The 20981-nt window shown below is 35.5% G+C and overlaps 1 protein-coding gene and 1 non-coding gene across 2 annotated transcripts in view; one reads left to right on the plus strand and one right to left on the minus strand.

Annotated features, from left to right (window-relative positions):
* LOC132743203 (uncharacterized) overlaps positions 1 to 13305 on the plus strand; it is a 107145-nt gene extending 93840 nt beyond the window's left edge. The window contains exons 34-41 of the mRNA XM_060731734.1: positions 874 to 1041; positions 2699 to 2843; positions 3433 to 3553; positions 5613 to 7154; positions 8401 to 8592; positions 8898 to 9053; positions 9910 to 10533; positions 10869 to 13305. Of these exons, the coding sequence (XP_060587717.1) occupies positions 874 to 1041; positions 2699 to 2843; positions 3433 to 3553; positions 5613 to 7154; positions 8401 to 8592; positions 8898 to 9053; positions 9910 to 10533; positions 10869 to 11117 (3197 nt within the window). The 3' untranslated portion in view covers positions 11118 to 13305. The remainder of the gene's footprint in view (positions 1 to 873; positions 1042 to 2698; positions 2844 to 3432; positions 3554 to 5612; positions 7155 to 8400; positions 8593 to 8897; positions 9054 to 9909; positions 10534 to 10868) is intronic.
* Positions 9225 to 9317, minus strand: Trnam-cau (transfer RNA methionine (anticodon CAU)). The gene is made up of 2 exons: positions 9281 to 9317; positions 9225 to 9260 (listed from the first exon to the last, which is right to left on the minus strand). It is a non-coding gene; the product is annotated as a tRNA-Met (tRNA).
* Positions 13306 to 20981: the final 7676 nt, after the last annotated feature.

Here is a 20981-nt window from a genome sequence, read left to right on the forward strand (position 1 = left end):
TTATGTCTGTTGTAAAATATACTTGTATTTCACATTAAAACTTAAATGTCTGATATAAGATATTTCACATTTATGCCTTATATCAGATACATAACAGTCGACATTGACATGTTAATGTTCAATATAATTCATGTCTAATTATTTCAATATAGCTATACATTTACACCATTATGTCTGATTATACGTTTCAAATATTTTCTTTTATGTCTTTTACACCACATTTCACATTTACACGTTAAGTTTATGTCTGATTCTAGCATTTACACTTTTATGTTGGTTACAAATTTCACGTTTACACCTTTATGTATGATACAAACAAATTCACGTTTACACCTTTATGTTGATATAATACACCATTTTACATTTTACAATTTTATGTCTTATATAAGGCATTTCACATTTACAACATTTATGTATGATACAATATATTTTCACATTTAAACCTTTAGATATGATACAAGAAGTTTCATATATTTCATATTTAAACATTTATGTTTGTTACACATTATTTCACATTTACAATTTATGTCTGAAACAAAGTTTACTTACATGTTATCGCAGGCACAACACCGTTGTTGGTCCATATCTGAATATCCGGGGGTTTACTTCCCTTTGTAAAAGCTAGAATGTTGTCACGTGTCTTAACAGTGTCAGTGTAACTGAAAAAGAACAAACATAAGATATAACATGTATGTGAAGAGATATTAATGTATATACGCTTATTCTTTGAATAGATTTCGGTTGTCCATATGCACATAATCGTGTGGACAGGCACAACTGTGAAAAAAAATTCTGATATATTTTAAAACCGTTTTTTTTCTTTAGACTCGTATAAATATATGTCAAGAGTTAACATTTATATATAATATTCAGGCGGTGGTGGCGGCGGCGGCGGCGGCAGTTCTACGTACACGTCATATTTCCAGTCTACATCAACCGCGGTAGGTGGTGGCGGCGGCGGTGGTAGTGCGGGCGGTGCCGGGGCCGGTATGGCAGGATCTCATGTCGACGCTATTGACTCATCAACTCTTAGGGCAACAGGTATTTTATTTGTATAAAAAGTAAAAAAAAAACAGAACAAAAGTAATGTTGTTCCTCCTCAATGATGTAAATTTTCAGCATAAACAAACAGCTGTTTACACTTCGCCTGCTGGGAGCGATGACGTCAGTCATAAGGTATGCAAACAATTTGGTATCGGACCAGATGCCAAGTACCTCAACGTCTGAACTGGAACCAAGCTGTTTCGCAGTCATACTTTAATTTTAATTTTTAGCAGACGATATTTTTAGCAGACGTCAATTTTCCCAGCATGCAAAAGGTTAACAGTAGAGCTCTGATTGATGCATATTCATTTAAAGTGTTATGACACGAGTTAACATTCAAGATTTTTTCTTGCACAGTAAGAGCATTCACCAAATTATCATCTATAATGTTAATCTTGCAGACGACATTTCTTTGTTTATTTAAGTTGTACATTTGTTTCAAATGAACGATAAAGAAATTAATTCCATGTACGAGTTTAAATTGAGTAAAGTTGCCATTTTGAACGTAATATTTCTGGGTCTATGCATAACTTTAACAAAATATCTCACAGAAGATATATGATATTTTAAATTTATTTAGCATTTTAGTCTTCTTCCATTAATTATTATTCATTTCTTTTAAAAATGTTTTTCACTAAAAAAAAGTGTGCTAAGGGTATGCTACGGTTTTCGTGTCTTTTCCTTTTCGTGTCTTTTCCGTCAAGGTGAACAGTATATTTCAAACTGTACTTTGATATTTTGCAGTGTACCCTCTCCTTTTTACACCATCTTGCTTTTTGTTTACTATTTGGCATGATTTTCTAACAAAAGTTTTACTGGGTTTTTATACAAAGCTATAACATGAATGTTTGATTTTCTAATGATGATAACAATTTCTCCTTTTTTTATTTTCATATATTTATATGTATGTCTTGACTTTCACTGAATTACTTATTTTCAAATCAAGAATCAATGATGAAGATTGAAGTTTCATTGAACAAAAATACACTAATTTAATACTAATTTGACAAGTTTTTCGTCATTGACCTTAACATTTGTTACGGTTTTTCGTTATTGGCCTATTTCATTTAAGTAGATGGTTTTGTTAAACTGAAAGACCTATTACATGTAAGTTTCAATAGAAACCGTATCGTTGATTTGTAAATAATTTCAATCTTCATCAATGAAATGTTTGAATTTTTGCACTTTTAATGTATTTCAAGCGTCTCGTGTACATGAAACGTTAGCAAAACGGCTAGATAAAAAAGTCTACGGTGTCTTATGATTCCATTTACATTGTCGTCCGCCATATTAAAAATTTGGAGACAGCGGTTAATACGAAGTGACATAGCGACAATGCAAATTGACATTTTGGTAATACGAAACGACGGACATTATGTTGCAATGTCATTTCGCGTAGTTTGAATATTAAGTAATACGATTTCTGTTGCCGAGCGTCGTCAATGCAAATATGAAAAAGACGAAGATGTCCGACTGTTTACGAAATGTTTACTTGACATAATATCGTAAATTGATGAGAACTTGACATCAGAATGAAAAACAAAATTGGTGAATGATTGAACGTATCATGCTATGCAATGACTATCCCCTTTTGTTTATTTTCTCGGTTTCTCTCCCTCGCTTTTTTCTTCTACTAACTGTTAATGTGTTTTAGGCACATTCTCTAATAAAGGCACGGCTATTGGCTCCCCTACTACGAAACGAGCTCATCTTGGTTCCTCTTCCACAGGCTACTCGGCCGGTTACCAGTCCAATACAATGCAGAGCTACGGAAGTTCAGCGGGCGGAACTATGGACAGGTGGGTTTACCGTTTTAAATGAACTTTTGTTTCAGTTTTTGAGCCAAATTTCGGCTCAATGTTTCAATGTTAATAATAAAGATACTAATAAACAAGGAAATCCACATATTCATTCTAATGAAGTCATGAATTTATCCAATCTTAAAGGGCATGTTAATTCTAGGCATATAAACGTCACTCCCTTACCGTCAGGGTTATATAAACTTATAACCGCTTATTCAAGGCAAATAACAAGTCACTACTTTAAATCGTTTGGGCATATATGAGTAATAACCGTTTATTTAAGGCATATAGAAAGTAACTCACTTTCTCTTTTGGCTATATTTGAGTTATAACCATTTTTCGAGGCATATAACAAGTTACTTTCTTACTTCTTTGGTTATAATTATATGAGTTATAACCATTTTTTAGGCATAAAACAAGTCACTCCCTTACTGTCCGGGTTATATATAAGCTATAGCATTTGACAAGTCACTCCCTTATTCTTTTGGTTATATATGAGTTTATATAACTGTTTATTCTAGGCATATAACATATCAAAAATCTTAATTACAAATAACATCATAACTATGTTTTTTCTATCATACAGCCGGTTTATGTCAGCGGGTGGTGGAGACAATATCCCCGACTATGATTTGCCCGTAGCTGGAACTCTACAATCTGGTCACAACTACTCCTCCTCTACTCTAAATACACACTATAACTACCAGGTATGTAACAAATCACCGACACTAGTGAAATATATTGTTGTTGTTTAATTTGATTTAATTTAACTCTTGTCTTAGCACTAATTAGTTTTATATTTCAAACAACAATTTAATACTAAAGATTGCTTAACTGAGATGTTTTGGATATGTTCACTAGCCGATAAAACATAAAAATACTAAAACACTTCTGTAGAGCTACGCCCTTTTGAAGACAGATACTTTGGTTGTTGCATTACTAAGAGGCGTTGCTCTTTAGGAAAATTAAGTATATTTGAAAATCGTAGCTTGGAAAGAATTGATACTTAGTTTTAGAATGTTCTGAAAAAAGCGGAATTTAACAAAAGAAAATACTGAAGAAATCTATTAAATATCTAAGAGACCACGTTTATTGTTTATCTAAAGAAAGTTTTACATATAGAACTAATATTTTGCTCAGACAGTTTACATTTACCATTTTTGTTTGCAGTGTTTATTTTTAGTTTTATCTTGTAATCATTGAAACATTTATACCATCTGATATATTTATCAAGCAGAAATTCTATTTTATTTCAATTATTATCGCACAGATAATAAAGTACACTTTATTTTTTGACTTTAAGGATAAACGAACCCTAATGAACCGGTAAATTTATTTGTCACGTGATACGGGGTTTTCCCGATGACGGCATTATTTGAGAGAATACCAAAATGGCGGCTTATATACATGCTCATTAGGGTCCGTTATCCTTCTATACAAGCCTATTATTACCCACATGTATGTTTAATTAGGAGACGAGAGAGAATATGGTAATATATTTAAAGAAAGAAAAGGTGAATGAAAATTTTTAAAAAGACAAAGACATCTGTTGCATCTTGATACTGTTCACGTAACTATTTCAGAAAAGATTTTTTTTCATTTCTTAGAACGTCCTTAGCATAGACTTAATGTAAAAATATGTCAGTTAACTAAGGTGTTGATGTCAATATTATTTTGAAAGTAACAACACTCACAACAAGTAACACATTCAGCCCCTGGTATAAATTAGGAAAATTCAATATTTTGGGAAATGTCAGATATTCTAAAATATTGAAATTCTACTTAATATATGACATTTTTAGTTAATTAAAATGTTTATGATCATATAACATGTGACTTCTTTAATGTATCAAGTCAAAACAGTTTCACTTTTTTTTTAAAAGTCGAAACAGATTTACTTTTTCGGCCTGCTCAGAGTGCTGTTGGGATTTTTGTTTGAAATGATAGGGAGAAAAGAGGCTATTTAGGATTCAGAATGGGGCTTTGTTTCGGGCCCTGGTGACAGGGAGAAATGCCTTGCACTATATTATATTTTGTACGGTGCAAAATATTTACCGGCCGAATGTGTGTTATGACTTTGTCCCGTTTTGAATTTGGAACAGTTCATTCGAAGTTTTTAGTATGAAAACACAAAATAAAATAAGCTACCGACATCACAGGCTATTCACTTCCGGTTCCGGCAGTGTAAGGGTCACGTGAGGTGGAATGTTTCCGGTGTAATATGAATGTAGTAAGGCTTTTACACTGAAAGGGAATATCTGGCTGAATTGTTAAGTTCTGTTTAAACGTTAATGAGATTAAGAAACTTTAAGAAATCAGTTTGCTTTAAGAATTTTAGTTGGCATGCTAGTCCCTGCTTATTTCTGTATCGTCATTTGCTTACTTCTTAACGTGATGTCATCAGTATAAAGATGCAACAGATGCCAGTTTAGCAGGGGGCGGAAACAGACAATTCTATTAGCAGGCGATCTTATTTTAGAATCTTAACACATTTTTTTTATATTAATATACATTTTAAGGTTGTTTTCTAGTTAATTTAGGAGTTGTAGAGTTTAGAAATTCAATAGAGGCTATAGGTGTATAACGTTTTGTCGGATGGATAATCAATCTCAAGTTATGATATTAATGAAACTGTGAAATTAAGTGTCTTGTATTGAAGAGATATTACAAAGTTTTTTCATTTAAAGAGGATGATTTAGTTACGTTATGCATGAATATTAACAATCATTTTAAATAGTACTAACTAAAGAGTACATTACTAATCAGGTGAAGGGGCTTGCAGCTAACAGTTCAGGGTTTGTGGCATCGACGCAATTACAGCCTTCAACACATACTAGTGTTTTATCCATCATTATATCTGGTGGTAAAGGTTCCTCTACTCCGCCTCGTTCTGATATTTACTCCGCAGCTCTTGCGCCTGCGCGAGATCAAGGTTTTGTTGACAGATCGGAGGATATGATAATTGAATCAGTCCCACGTGTTATGTTTGTCAGACCAATGATCGCTGTTGGCGATTCATCACGTGTTGATGATAGTCACCAATCAAACTTCTCGTTTCAAACACGTTCATTGTCACGTGATAATGAGAACTACCAATCAAATTTGACTATTGTGAAAGGCGGAAGCCCTTCAGTTCTCTATACAACAGATGTTGAAAACATTTCATTCAGTTGTGTGAGTAGTACTGACAAAAGATCAGGAAAAGAATTAAATTCTCATCGTAAAACTTCATTACAAATGACGCCGGACGCGAGAAAAAAGAATGATTTTGGATACAGCAGACTGGAAACATATGCATCTGAAACAAATATCGATGGCACATTAACACGTAATCTCTCTGGTAGAAAAACTGACAAAAATAGCGTCCAGTCACGTGACGATCTTTATGAATCCACAGTTACTGTGACGTCAAACATTGACTCTGTTGATAATAGTCTATTTAGTTTAACAGAAGAAAGTTCACGAGGTGCTGGTACCCAGGTGGCGCTATCTGCCAGTAATGATAGTTTGGGATTGTTTAATGTATCAAGTGGTACACCAGAGGCTCATATTTATTTAGAATTTCAGAACGAGCACCCGACTCCTGCTCCGGATGCTGTTTATGCTAAGGTCAATAAATCGCAGAAGCAAAAGCAGAAAGGTTTTCAGACAAGGACAGATGACATAATTGTCGGAGGAACTGAAGAAGGTTTTGAAATGGTTGAAAATAAATACACTGTGACGTGCTCAGCTGAGTTGAAACCTCATGAGGATGAAACGATAGTTGACGAAACGAGTTTGGATATGGTCTCGGCGATGTCGTTTGACGACACCATTAAAGCTTTCGAAAACTTTAAAGATTTAGAGCTCGAGCCAGAAACAAAAGCAGCAGAATTTTCAGAGTCGCAGACGGAGCGTGCAGAAAACGTGATTACATACCAAGCACCGCAGATTACGAGAAAGAAGACAGAATCCGTAACATCAACGGATAATTCACATGGTGCCAATGCTGACAGTTGGTTTACTGTAACCGGAAGTGGCGGGAATGATGTCAGCACGTGGTCGACTTTGCAGACGAATACAATGATGACCACAGAGCGTCAGAAGAACCAACAGACAAGTTTTACGAACGTGACGGTAACTACAACAACAAATACAGCAGAACCTTCTGGTTTTACTCTTCTTAATAAAGGACAAAACGATGACCTGGAAGACGAGTTAGACAGGAGTGTCAACGCCTTGTTAGTTGGTATAGATGTTGATACATCGGAATGGGCGGCCATTAAAGACAAGGGTGTCAGTTCTGATTCTGATAATGACACTTTTGAGGTATATGAATAGCAGCATGACGACTGAAGTCAGCTTTTGAGGAATATGCACTTCCTGTCAACTCTATGCTCAATTATTATAATATATACATGTACATGATCAATATATATTTCTACCCGACAGCCTTCCACTCTTTCATCCATAACTGAGTACAGGGCATGGGTTCTTCTGAAAGATTTCAGAACCGACTTTTTACGTATAAAGTGAATGGAATGTTTAAAAGTTTGATTAACCTTGAACTTATTCTCTTCTTTTAGCAGTCTTAACATTTACTGCATTTATTTCTTCCGGCAGACGACAGTTTGAAACAGTACTGTTATACATAGATTTCTTTCAAACAGACGATCTAGGGAATAATTCAATGCATGGCGGACGAATTTTAGATATAAGTCAATGCATGAAGCGGAGAAACTTTAAATGTGATAACTGCATGAAATATAGATCTTACCATGTGTTTCTTTCCTTCTGAATTCTTAGATCTAAAAATAACTATGTCTTTTGAAACGGAATTGCTATGTTTCTATAAATAGCCACGTGCACGTGTTTGCATACGGCATACAGGTTTTAAATTTGAATAGGTAATGGAAACTGGTTTATAATTCTATTTCATTTTTTTCTGCGCATCTTTCGCGCGTTGATTATTTAAAGCATACATTTTTACATAAATCTTGTTTTATCTTATATGGTTACTTATCTTATTTAGAAAACTAGATTTTTAATGAATAACTTGTGCCTTATTTACTGCTTTAAATGAAACGGAATTATACATTTAACTTTTTCTTTGGATGTAAAACCTGAAACTACTTCATATCATCTACAGAACAAATTGTATTGGATGTTGTCTTTTGATCTTTTGCATGCACATCAATATTGTATTTTTATTTTACAAAATATGTTCTCAAATATAGGGACATTACAATGTTCTCTTTCTTTGTACTTTTCTATAGGTTCTAACCAATAATTATCAGTTATGTTGTCCAATTTCATTATGATTATTTTATTGTTAAAAATTGTAATATTTTAATGATTTTTTTTGTATCAAGAATTCTATATACATAAGTTAATTACTAATTGTCTAAGTACGAATTGTTGAATAAATAGCCCCACATTGAGGGACAATTGTTGATGTGCAGTCCTGAGCAAAAATGTGTTTTATTGAAACAGGCGGTGATAAAGTAAAAATCTACTAGGCTCAATTATCTGCAGAATTCCACTTTAACATAATTATGTTAATTATATATTTAAGGTACAAAATTTAAAGACGGTAACTATGAATAAACAAGGTCAGTATGTGATGTCAAGTGCAATGGGTGCCGGCGCTGTTACCCCCGGTGCCGCTGCTGACGAGGTCCGGGTTGACTGCTGTTTAATGACTGGTAACGGAGGAAGTGTAATAACAGGCTCGAGCTTGGGACCACCACAAGTATGGGACATGCAGGTATGTGAAGTCACAGTCTATTTTTAGAATAAAAATGATTTCTTATCATGTATAATTATATTTTAATTATCGAATTAACACAGCATACAGGGTATAATATAAGGTAAATCTAAAACATTATCTATTCAATATCCAATGCGACAAAAGATTGTTCAGCTGATTTTCAATTCATTCTTGAGCATGCTTCAAGAAACTAACCTGCACTAATGTTATATAAAGACACGTTTTTGAAACATTAATGCCGAACTAACGATAACATACGTATCTGTATGTAAATGTATAACTTTAAACTATTTGTTTTAAAGACTGGCGAGTTACAGAACATTATGAAAGGAGATACCGTCGGATCAACAAACCTTCATTTAGTGTGCGGGGACCGACTTCTCGTAGGGGCTGTACACGCTGATATGGAGATAAACGAATACTCAAGCAGAAAGGGAGTTTTCAACCATACATTACAGGTATTTTACTGCCTTTATTCTAGTAAAATAATGTGCCCCCCGGAGATTTTGGAAATATATGAAAACAATAAATAAGAATGCCAGCGGAAAATCTTTCTGTTTTAATAGAATTTCATGTAACACTTTACAGACACGAAGAAACATGTTAGGAGAAAGAGAGAAAAAAAGTTGTGCCCCGGGTGAGGATCGAACTCACGACCTTCAGATCGCTCTTTGTTACGTGTGATTATGAGACTGACGCGCTGCCTACTGCGCTACCGAGGCAATTGATGCACAATGTAGCTGTTAATATTTAGAATAAGTGTTATTATGCCCTTAGGCAAATTTGTAAAAAAGATGTTAACTGCCTTGTTTGGACCACTGACGTGAAATACGACGAACATAATTTATTTATTCAGCGAATACAGTTAACAAAAATTCTTTAATTGTGGTTTTATGAAAAATAAAATTTAATTGTGTATTAAATACATGGCCCTGTCGTCTGCTTCATTTTTGAATTTTATCGAATTCTCTCTTTTGAAATAAAACATTAACACAATAACAACAAGAAACAAAATAAAACAACAAGAACACATTAAGCCTCACTGTCGGGCCGCTTGGTACGAGAAAAAAAAGACGCTTAGGGTCTCGGTATTTGGCCTGGCACTACAAAGACTATTAAGGTCACGCACAACAGGCTCATGGTTATTAAAGTAAATTTTCATATAGAAATGTGGAGATTTTGTACAATATGTATTCATGTTTAAAACCAACAGGTAAAACGTTATGTATTTATACTTATAGGAATTTGTAAACACTTAATATAAAGATTATTATCTAGATCTTAATTGTTGATTTTTAATTATTATTTATTCAGATTTGGGATTTCCAAACTGGTCGACCACTGTCTATGGCTGAAGGTGAATATTGTTCCACTCTATGTCCAATGAGTGACAGTGATAAAGTTTTATTTGGTAGGACTGACAAATTCGGCGACGCCACTTCAATAATAGCTTGGGATCTGATGGGTAACCAAATGATCAAGGAGATGAGATATGACGCACCGGTTGGAAACAATGATTACATCTCATACTTAAATAAATCACAAAACGACCGCTACATTGTAGCTGGTTTCACAAATTCATTTGACAATAACGCAGAATTCATGACTTTTGATATGACTCTTACTAGTTATAACATCACTGAACCCGCCATGTTGAAATTAGACGCAAATCCTGACTGCACCGCCATATTGCCAAAAGACGAAGCCGTGACTGGTTTACGGAACGGTGACCTAGTTATTTGGAACATACGCACTGCGCAGCCCAGTAGACAACTCCTTGGAAGTGGCGGTGCGCATGCGCATAGTAGAGAAGTGAAATCGGTTTCGTTATCAGAAGACAATCGTTACTTGGTATCTGCTTCGGCCGATGGAACGCTGAAAGTCTGGGACCTGCACACGGAGCGTCCTATACATACTCTTCAAGGTCATACTGACGAGGTACGTCCTGTTTTTTTCACTTCCGGTTAAGACAAATGCTCTTTGAAATTACTGGCAATGCCACTTTATTTGATGTGACAGAAGACTGTTCTTCTACTGAACAGTTATATTTAGTAATTTGTTACATAAAGTAAAACTGATAAATCTCAAATCTACAATATTCGTAAGCATAATCAAGGAATCATTTTTAAAGGCTTTTAATAAAGCAACATTTCATTATTTTTTTACGTCCTCAATTATCATATGTTTAAATAATTATGTTATTTAATGAAGAATGATTACTTTATTTGTTTACTTTTTTGGTTTATATTAATGTGTAAATGTCTATTGTCTAGGTTTGGTGCTCTGCCATTTCAAACGATAACGAGATTGTTGTTTCCGGTTCGGCAGACGGTACAATTCGGCTGTGGCGAATGAAGAACGGAACGGAAATGTGTACGTTCAACTGCGGTGTGGATATTTTCTACGTCACTATGTCGAAAGATAAAGGCACCATAGTTGCTCTTGGCGACAAATATGGCGCCCGGAAGTTAATTATGTTGCAAGTTGTACGAACCAAGATAAAGAAAATTGTCAGTTCTTAGGAATATCGAATGTTTGATGATCAGTGGTGAATTTCCAACATAAAATAATTAGATGCAAACATCATTAAAAGACATTTTTAAATATCAAAACTTGCCACTATGTTTTGTGTAATTAATAGTTTAATTTTACTTACGTATAAAAGTTATGTTTGATACAGAAGATCAGTGTCATATTTAAAACTAGTTTTTAAGATAAACTGTTTGTAAACACATATAAAAATACTTCATGCGTGTCAAAATATATTTTTTATTATAAAATACTGAACAGAACAAACGTTAGGCAAATGGTTTTGAATGGATAAACAGTCTTTGCTTTCTTTTTTTTCTCGCGTATTTAGTAACACAGTCGTCAATCTAAGATAATATAGTCCTGGCTTTTGTGCTAGAAAGTGAAACGCGACTATTCTTACTTCTTTCACTTTTAAGGATTACGGACCCTACCTTCATTTGCGAGCCGCCATATTGGTATTTAATCAAATAATGACGTGAATAATGACGTCATTATGGAAAACACCACTGAATCTTAAATAAAGCACATGTATCACGAACTCAGTGAAAATAAAGCAAGTTTATTAGTTTTACGATATTTCTACCCGAAATATGTCGATATTTATCATTACACGAGGGTTCGTAATTCTTAAGAACGAAATGGTGCTAAAAATTATGGAAAGTCAATAGTGTTTTGTAAACTTTTTGATATCCACATGGAGTTTTAATGTTTAAACATTGAGTTTTAGATTTTTTACTTTTCTAACCTTCATTAGGGTAGTTTCTATAGTGTCATATCTTAATTATTTTGTATCAAATATTTTAAAATATCCGCCGATGTCATGATGTCATAAACTTATTATTCCATGTTAACTTAATGTTTAAATCTGACATATAAGATTAAAAAAAAATCAACAGAAGTTCAACCATCAAGTATATACAGGAAATATCATATAAATACATTTACATTTTGATCAGTTATTTATTTAAACAGAACGATTCCCTGTTTTTGTATGAAATAATAAAACACACTTAGCATTTTTCAATCCCAAAAAACTCTTCAATGTATTTATATTTCTATAAATATACGAGTATAGTGTTTATGAAATAATGAATTAAATTGATTTCTTGCATTACTCTTCCTCCTAATTTTTCATACTTTTAGTTTGGATGTAAACTTAATTTTGTTATTTGTTGTATTTGATATAAGAATTCTCACATTTTTCACGTGCAATCAGTTAAATTACTGTAATATGCTTTAATATTATACCTGTTAAATGTAGCCGAGTGTTTGAATGTACTGGATGTTATTTGTTACGTAATATGTTTATTTATAGAAACTCTTTATCGTCAAAAAGGTTTTACTATTAAGTTAAAATTTACATGTTTCCTTAAAATTTTACATTTTGCTTACTTTTTCCTTACTGTTTTTTTTCAAACATTACTTAGAGAGGTGCGGTGGCCTTCAGGTTAAAGTGTTTACCTCTCAAGCTGGAGCTTATCGGTTCGAACCCCGTGCTCCGATTACAACCATTTATCTCGAGGAAGCGATGGTATAAGAATTACAAGAATTTGAGCTTAGATACATTATGTTTAAACTGTCATGTTTTTTGTGTTAGTAATAAATTAGCTCCGTCTCCTAAAGGCGTTCAACAGTATAATATGTATTAAATATACGAGACATTAACAATATTTGATACAACAACGAGTTGATAATGTAGAGATGTCATATATATTTAAGGATTACTGACCCTAAAGAGCGTAATATATGAGTAGTCATATTGATATTTTGTAAAATAATGACATAATAGTAAAAACACCCTCTTGCTAAAAATAACTGTACGAAAACTATCGTAACATAGCGAGAGCGGTTTCGGGTTATTACGATATTGCCCGACATAAGCCGATGTTTGCCGATTTAGGGTTCGTCATAATCTCTTATATATGAGGTCTGTACAAATCAAGAAACAATTTTAGAGACAATCGAAACCTATTTTTAAAATTTTCAGGCCACTTTGATCTCAGGCTGTTTTCGTGAACATGATCTTTAAATAAATGTTTATATTTTTAGAGTATGTGTTTTATTATGTGAACTATTTAATGAATACGATGCACTATAAAAGCTTGTTGTAATACTGCAGTATATTACTTATGCTAGACTCTTACTGAAATTTACTGTAATAAAAAACGCTACATTGTTTACCTGTCGTTATTTTTTTCCTTTTGGTCGCCATCGGGTGTGTGTGTGTGTGGGGGGGGGGGGTGGTGGGGCGTCGCCGTCATAAAATTAACCAAACTTCCCCTGATCTGTACAGTAACCACTGCCACCACAAGTAAATTCGGTCGAATATAGCCGGATATATTTTTTTCACTTTTAATTTTAAAATAGAATACTTTATATCATTTTAGTTTTCTTTCGTTAAATAGTTATGCTTAATGTACAAGAAAGTAAAAAAATATACGTATAAAAATTATTTTGTAAACATAACGAAAGATATTTTCACTGTGACACCGTATGCATAGTAAACAATGGCAGAATATAAACAGTTATTGAACGATTGCACAAAAAGATTTGATCCGGCACTTGTTATAAAAAGATAACAAATTGTGTCTTGAACTTATTTTGTCTGGTAAGGATGTAATTATAAATATGCCAGTTTGATATGGGATCCTTGGCGTTCTGAAACTGGCCGCCATGTTTTTGTCACATGATACAACTATCATCACGTGATTTCAGTGGTGGCAGTGGTTAAAGTAGCAAAGCGTGACGTAACCGCTGTGAGGAGTTTGAAAATTAACATGATTTGACATTTCTACCCTAACACCGCCTGCCATTTGTCAACCAAAACGCATAATTTCATACCACATGACAAAACAAATTGGACGACAAAAAACCTCAAAAGGGGCGCCTACGGGGTACGCCATCCTCCATGTTTTTGTCGGGTTACGTACAATTGAAATACTATCTTCACGAAGCTCGAAACCAGTGTATATGCTCCTGTGGCTTAAAACTCTATTGTTTAGGAACACGAGTCTTATTCCGAATACTGGGCTGAATGGAAATTCCTAGCATATTTGGAAATGATAATGTATGTGAGAAGTAAGCAGTTAAGAGTGAGCTAAGCAAAAAGGCATTACGATTTATATAGGGAAATCAATGCTCAGCTGGGTAAGCAATCTAGCAGAGCATTCCAAAATAAAGTGTAGAAATGCTTTGCTGGTATGCTCAGCTGGCTAGGCAATCTAGCAGGCCATTCCTAAATATAGTGTAAAAATGCTCTGCTGGTATGCTCAGCTGGCTAGGCAATATAGCGGACATTCCAAAATATAGCGGAAAATGCTAAGCTGGCTAAGCAATCTAGCGGGACATTCCAAAATATAGTGCAAAAAATTCTCTGCTGGTATGCTCAGCTGGCTAAGCAATCAAGCAGGGCATTCCAAAATATAGTGTACAAAATGATCTGCTGTTATGCTCAGCTGGCTAAGCAATCTAGCGGGGCATTCCAAAATATAGTGTAAAAATGCTCTGCTGTTATGCTCAGCTGGCTAAGCAATCTAGCGGGACATTCCAAAATATAGTGTAAAAATGCTCTGCTGTTATGCTCAGCTGGCTAAGCAATCTAGCGGGGCATTCCAAAATATAATGTAAAAATGCTCTGCTGTTATGCTCAGCTGGCTAAGCAATCAAGCGGGGCATTCCAAAATATAGTGTAAAAATGCTCTGCTGTTATGCTCAGCTGGCTAAGCAATCTAGCAGGGCATTCCAAAATATAGTGTAAAAATGCAATGCTGTTATGCTTGAGCTGGCTAAGCAATCTAGCGGGGCATTCCAAAATATAGTGTAAAAAGTCTCTGCTGTTATGCTCAGCTGGCTAAGCAATCTAGCGGAGCATTCCAAAATTTAATGTAACAAGAACGTGTTTGTTAAACACAAATGCCCCCGGCTCAGATTCTTGTCAGTAGCAATATTTCAAAAAATGTTTACCCATGGACAGAAACATTGCCAAAAAATTGTAAACACAAGTTATATAGTCGTGGCATTTTGTAATTGTAAAACATATAATTTGCCAAGTCATTGCTATGACTTGTGAAGTGATAAATATTCAACTTTATCAAATATATATAAATGTTAGAAATCTATACTTGGCACCTTTGACCTTGACACACTGACACCTATAGAATATCATGCAAGTTATCTTCCTACCAAATATGAAATACACCTGTCAATGAATAAAGCCTGTATGGGCAAAAATGTTAAAATCTATTTTAAGCATTGATGACCTTGATCAAACTGACCCCTTACTCCATCCAAAGGAAGAATGCCTTGCAAGTTATCTTCCAACCAAATATGAAATAAATCTGTCAATAAATAAAGGCTGTATGGGCAAAAGTGTAAAAATCTATTTTTAGCACTTGTGACTTTGACCCAACTGACTCCTAACTCCATCCAAAGTAAGAATAACATGCAAGTTATTTTCCTACCAAATATGAAATATATCTGTCAATAAATAAAGGCTGTATGGGCAAAAGTGTAAAAATCTTTTTTTAGCACTAGTGACCTTGACACACTGATCCCTAACTTAATCAAAAGGAAGAATACCATGCAAGTTATCTTCCTATCAAATATAAAAAAATACACCTGTCAATAAAGAAAGCCTGTATGGGCAAAAGTGTAAAAATCTATTTTTAGCACTGGTGACCTTGACCCAACTAACCACTAACTCCATCACATTTTATGTTCCTATCAATTATAAATGACATCTGTCTATAGAATATGGTTAATACACCTGTAAAAATGTAAAAAACTATTTTTAACATTGGTGACCTTGACATTGGTGACATTGACCTTGACCCAAATGACCCCTTACTATACCCAAAGAAGGGGGACCTCCCTTGGCATGTTTGTATTAAACATGAAAGACATCAACCAAAAAATAAAGTCTGTAAGAGCAAAATGTTAAAATTTATTTTCTAAACCAGTGACCATGACCTTGACCCTAGAGACCACTTACTCCACAAAAAATTAGAGGACCATTAAAGGTATCCACCTACCAAATATGCAAGATATCATTAAATAAATTAAGCAATTAAGAGAAATTTACGATAAATCCAACTTGCCGGAATAGGTTAACCAGACAAGGCCCTATTTTCAAAGTGAAAAAGGGAAATAACTGGGAAATATGGATGACACAGTTATATAACTTGGCAATATCATGTACTTTGTATTGATAAGTAAGTGTGGAAATTATGAAGCCATTAGTATAGATAGAACTTAAGATATTTCCAACTTGCCGTTTTAGGTTAACCATTATTCATTTTCTAAGTGCTGAAAAGGGCAATAACTTGGTAAATATGGAAGCCATAGTTATGTAACTTGACCAGATCATGTACTTTGTATTGATTAGTAAGTGTGTAAACTAAGAAGCCATTGGTACAGGTAGAACTTAAGAAAAATCCAACTTGCCGTTCTAGGTTAACCTCGTACGGACAGATGGACGGACGTTCTCACAGGACAGTAATTATGTGGCTACTCTATTGTTCTCTCTATTGTTCTTTTTAGCCACACAAAAGAAAATAGCCACATAAAAGCATTACGGAATGAATGACATCAAAAAGAAAGAACAGTTACCTATTGTCGCCCTAGCCACATAATTACTCTCCTGTGAGTGCGGACGGACAGACGGCGGACGGTTCAATTACTTTATGCCCGGGGGCATAAAAATGCTCTACTTTTATGCTCAGCTGGCTAAGCAATCAAGCGGGTCTTCCAAAATATAGTGCAAACATAATCTGCTGGTATGCTCAGCTGGCTAAGCAATCTAGCAGGCCATTCCTAAATATATGGTAAAAATGCTCTGCTGTTATGCTCAGCTGGCTAGGCAGATTAATCTAGAAGGGCATTCCTAAAGATAGTGTTAAAAATGCTCAGCTGGCTAGGCAATCCAGCAGAGAATTCCTAAATATAGTGTAAAAATTCTCTGCTGGTAAGCTCAGCTGGGTAAACAATCTAGCGGATCGTTCCAAAATATAGTGCGAAAAATGCTCTGCTGGTATGCTCAGCTGGCTAAGCAATCTAGCAGGGCATTCCTAACTATAGTGTTAAAAATGCTCAACTGGCTAGGCAATCCAGCAAAGCATTCTAAAAATTAGTGTAAAAATGTTCTGCCGGAATGCTGAGCTGTCTAGGCAAACTAGCAGGGCATTCTTAAATTAAGTATACATTTCGTTGGTCTGCAACTGATTATTTGGCACTCGTAGACTTTCTGAAATATTTAGTGCCAATGCAGATAAAGACATTTTTGACTTCTTCGGGATCCTAAAGTGTCTTTTTCTTTGGTCTTTGACTGATTCTGGAACGATCGCAGACTTTCAGGAATTTTTGGTGTTAATGCAGATAATGACATTTGTGAATTTTTAGGACCATCCAGAGTCCATCTCGTTGGTCTGCGAATGTTTCTGGAACACTCGCAGACTTTCAGAAATGTTCTTAGCCAATGGAAATAATGACATTTTTACTTCAAAAGGACCCTCCTGAGTCTATTTCGTTGGTCTGCGACTGATTCTGAGTGACTGGCAGACTTTCAGGAATTTTGGTGTCAATGCAGTAAGTGATATTTCTGACTTATTGGGACCTTCCTGAATCCAATTTTTTGGTCTGCGACTGATTCTGAGGCAATCACAGACTTTAAGGAATTTTTTATGTCAAGGCAGATAATGATATTTTTTTCTTCTAGGGACCATCCAGGGTCCATTGTTTTGGTCTGCGACTTATTCTTGGACAGTCACAGACTATCAGGAACTTTTGTTGCCAATAAAGATAATTACAATTTTGACCATCCAGAGTCTATTTCGTTGGTCTGCGACTGATAATTGGGCACTTGCAGACTTTCAGGAATTTTTGGTGCTAATGCAGATAATGACATTTTAGAGTAAAAATGCTCTGCTTATGACTAAGGGGTCCTTAAAAGTAAAAAATGTCATGATCTGCAATGGCACTAAACTTCCTGAAAGTCTGCGAGTCTCAAAGAATCAGTCGCAGACCCAAGAAATGTACTCTGGTGGGTCGCTAGAAGTCAAAAATGTCATTATCTCCATTGGCACCACAGATTCCTGAAAGTCTGCGAATGTCCGAGAATCAGTCGCAGACCATAAAAATGGACTCTGGCGGGTCCCTAGAAGTAAAAATTGCCATCATCTCTATTGGCACCAAACTTTCCTGAAAGTCTGCGAGTGTCCAACAATACGCTGCAGGCCAATGACATGGAATCTTTAAGGTCCCTAGAAGTAAAAAATATGATTATTTCCATTGGCACCAACCATTCCTGAAAGTCTGCGAGTGTCCGAGAATCCGCCGCAAACCAACAAAATGGACTCTTGAGAGTCCCTAGAAGTCTAAATTGTAAATATCAGCATTGGCATCAAAATTCCTGAAAGTCTGCGAGTGTCCATCAAAAAGTCGCAGGACAATGCAACAGTCTCTTAAAGGTCCTTAGGAAATCTTGGAACTCACGGAAATAAGTCCTCCCGTCCAAAAATGACAAGGTGGGCAAAAGCCCTCCCGTGAAAATGAATATCACTATCATGAGTCTAGAAAAGCAACAACATAACAAAAAGTCTGCGAGTGCCTCAGAAATGCCTAGAAGTCAAAAATGTCAATTAAACGTATGCAACAATAAATCCTGGAACTCAGAATCAGTCTGCTAGCTGAGCATTCCAGCAGAGCTTACTAATACTATAAATTAGAATGCACCGCAAGATTGCTTATCCAACACAGCATTTTCACACTATTTTTCAGAATGTTTAGCAAGCTAAGCATTCCAGCAGAGTATTGCAGCAGAGCAATTTTACACTTTATTTAGGTATGCCCTGCTAGAATTCTTAGCCAGCGTAGCATTCCAGCAGAGCATTTTTACACTATATTTAGTAATGCACTGCTAGATTGCCTATCCAGCTGAGCATTCCACCAGAGCATTTTTTCACTATATTAAGGAATGCTCTGCTATAGTGCCTAGCCAGCTGAGCATTCCTGCAGAGCATTTTAACACTATATTTAGTAATGCCCTGCTTGATTGCCAAGACAGCTGAGTATTGCAGCAGAGCAATTTTACACTTTATTTAGGAATGCCCTGCTAGATTGCTTAGCCAGCTTAGCATTCCAGCAGAGCATTTTTACACTATATTTAGTAATGCCCTGCTAGATTGCCTAGCCAGCTAAGCATTCCACCAGAGCATTTGTTTCACTATATTTAGGAATGCCCTGCTAGATTGCCTAGCAAGCTTAGCATTCCACCAGAGCATTTTTACACTATATTTAGTAATGCACTGCTTGATTGCCAAGACAGCTGAGTATTGCAGCAGAGCAATTTTACATTTTATTGAGGAATGCCCTGCAAGATTGCTTAGCCAGCAGAGCATTTTTACCCTATATTTAGTAACACCCTGCTAGATTGCCTAGCCAGCTTAGCATTCCACCAGAGCATTTTTACACTATATTTAGTAATGCACTGCTTGATTGCCAAGACAGCTGAGTATTGCAGCAGAGCAATTTTACACTTTATTTAGGAATGCTCTGCTAGATTGCTTAGCCAGCAGAGCATTTTTACCCTATATTTAGTAACACCCTGCTAGATTGCCTAGCCAGCTTAGCATTCCAGCAGAGCATTTTTACACTATATTTTGTAATGCACTGCTAGATTGCCTAGCCAGCTGAGCATTCCACCAGAGCATTTTTTCACTATATTAAGGAATGCTCTGCTATAGTGCCTAGCCAGCTGAGCATTCCTGCAGAGCATTTTAACACTATATTTAGTAATGCCCTGCTTGATTGCCAAGACAGCTGAGTATTGCAGCAGAGCATTTTTACACTATATTTAGTAATGCCCTGCTAGATTGCCTAGCCAGCTTAGCTAGCCAGCTGAGCATTCCAGCAGAGCATTTTAAAACTATATTTAGTAATGCACTGCTAGATTACCTAGCCAGCTGAGCGTTCCAGCAGAGCATTTTATTTTTTCACTAAAGCTAGGAATGCTTCTGTAGACTGCCAAGACAGCAGAGTAATACAGCAGAGCATTTTTACACTATATTTAGGAATGCCCTGCTAAATGCCCAAAACAGCTGAGCATTACAGCAGATCCTTGACTTCCCTATATTAATTGAAATGCCTTTTTGCTTAGCTCACTGTTCACTGCTAACTTCTCACATATAATGATAATACTTGTGTTTTGATACAATTATGTCTGCTCGCTTTGTTCAAAAGGGAGAGAGCATGGGATTTGTAATCCAGTAATTGCTGCTTAGATCCTCGTGCGAGGTGTAATTTGTCCGTGAAAATTGATCTCGGGACATTGATTTTAATGATGATTTGTTTCTCAGCGGTGATTAAGAAACCACGTGGGATAAGTAGTCGGTCACCTGCGAGAAAATTTGTAATTACTGGTTAGTTATCCAGGAAAGCCTGTTATCTCATGCAAATGTAAAGTCATATACAATGTATCAAACATTTGGCGGCGGAATAAAAGTAGACCATAAACATCCAAATGTTTTAATAACATAAGGTATCCTTATAGGCTCTGCACTGATGTCCGTGGACATGGCGGGGCATGAAATACATTTTCGAGATAACATTCCATTTGATGTAGGTCTAGACCAATAATTTATGTACAGAATATCAGATGATTCCCTCATTCCGTTTTTTTAAAGAATAATTAATCTACTTGTGAAACATTGTAAGCATTAATATGTGACACACAGCAGGCCGTTGAAGTTCGAACCCACAGCGATGAAGGGCAAGTGGTTTGAAATCAAACACCTTAACCACTCGACCACGGACGACCGTTGGACCCCCGTCAACTGATGCACAATTAAAAACAAATCCAA

The sequence above is a fragment of the Ruditapes philippinarum genome, unplaced genomic scaffold (assembly GCF_026571515.1).
Source record: "Ruditapes philippinarum isolate M1 unplaced genomic scaffold, ASM2657151v2 ctg429_1_1_1_1, whole genome shotgun sequence".
NCBI classification, from domain to species: domain Eukaryota; kingdom Metazoa; phylum Mollusca; class Bivalvia; order Venerida; family Veneridae; genus Ruditapes; species Ruditapes philippinarum.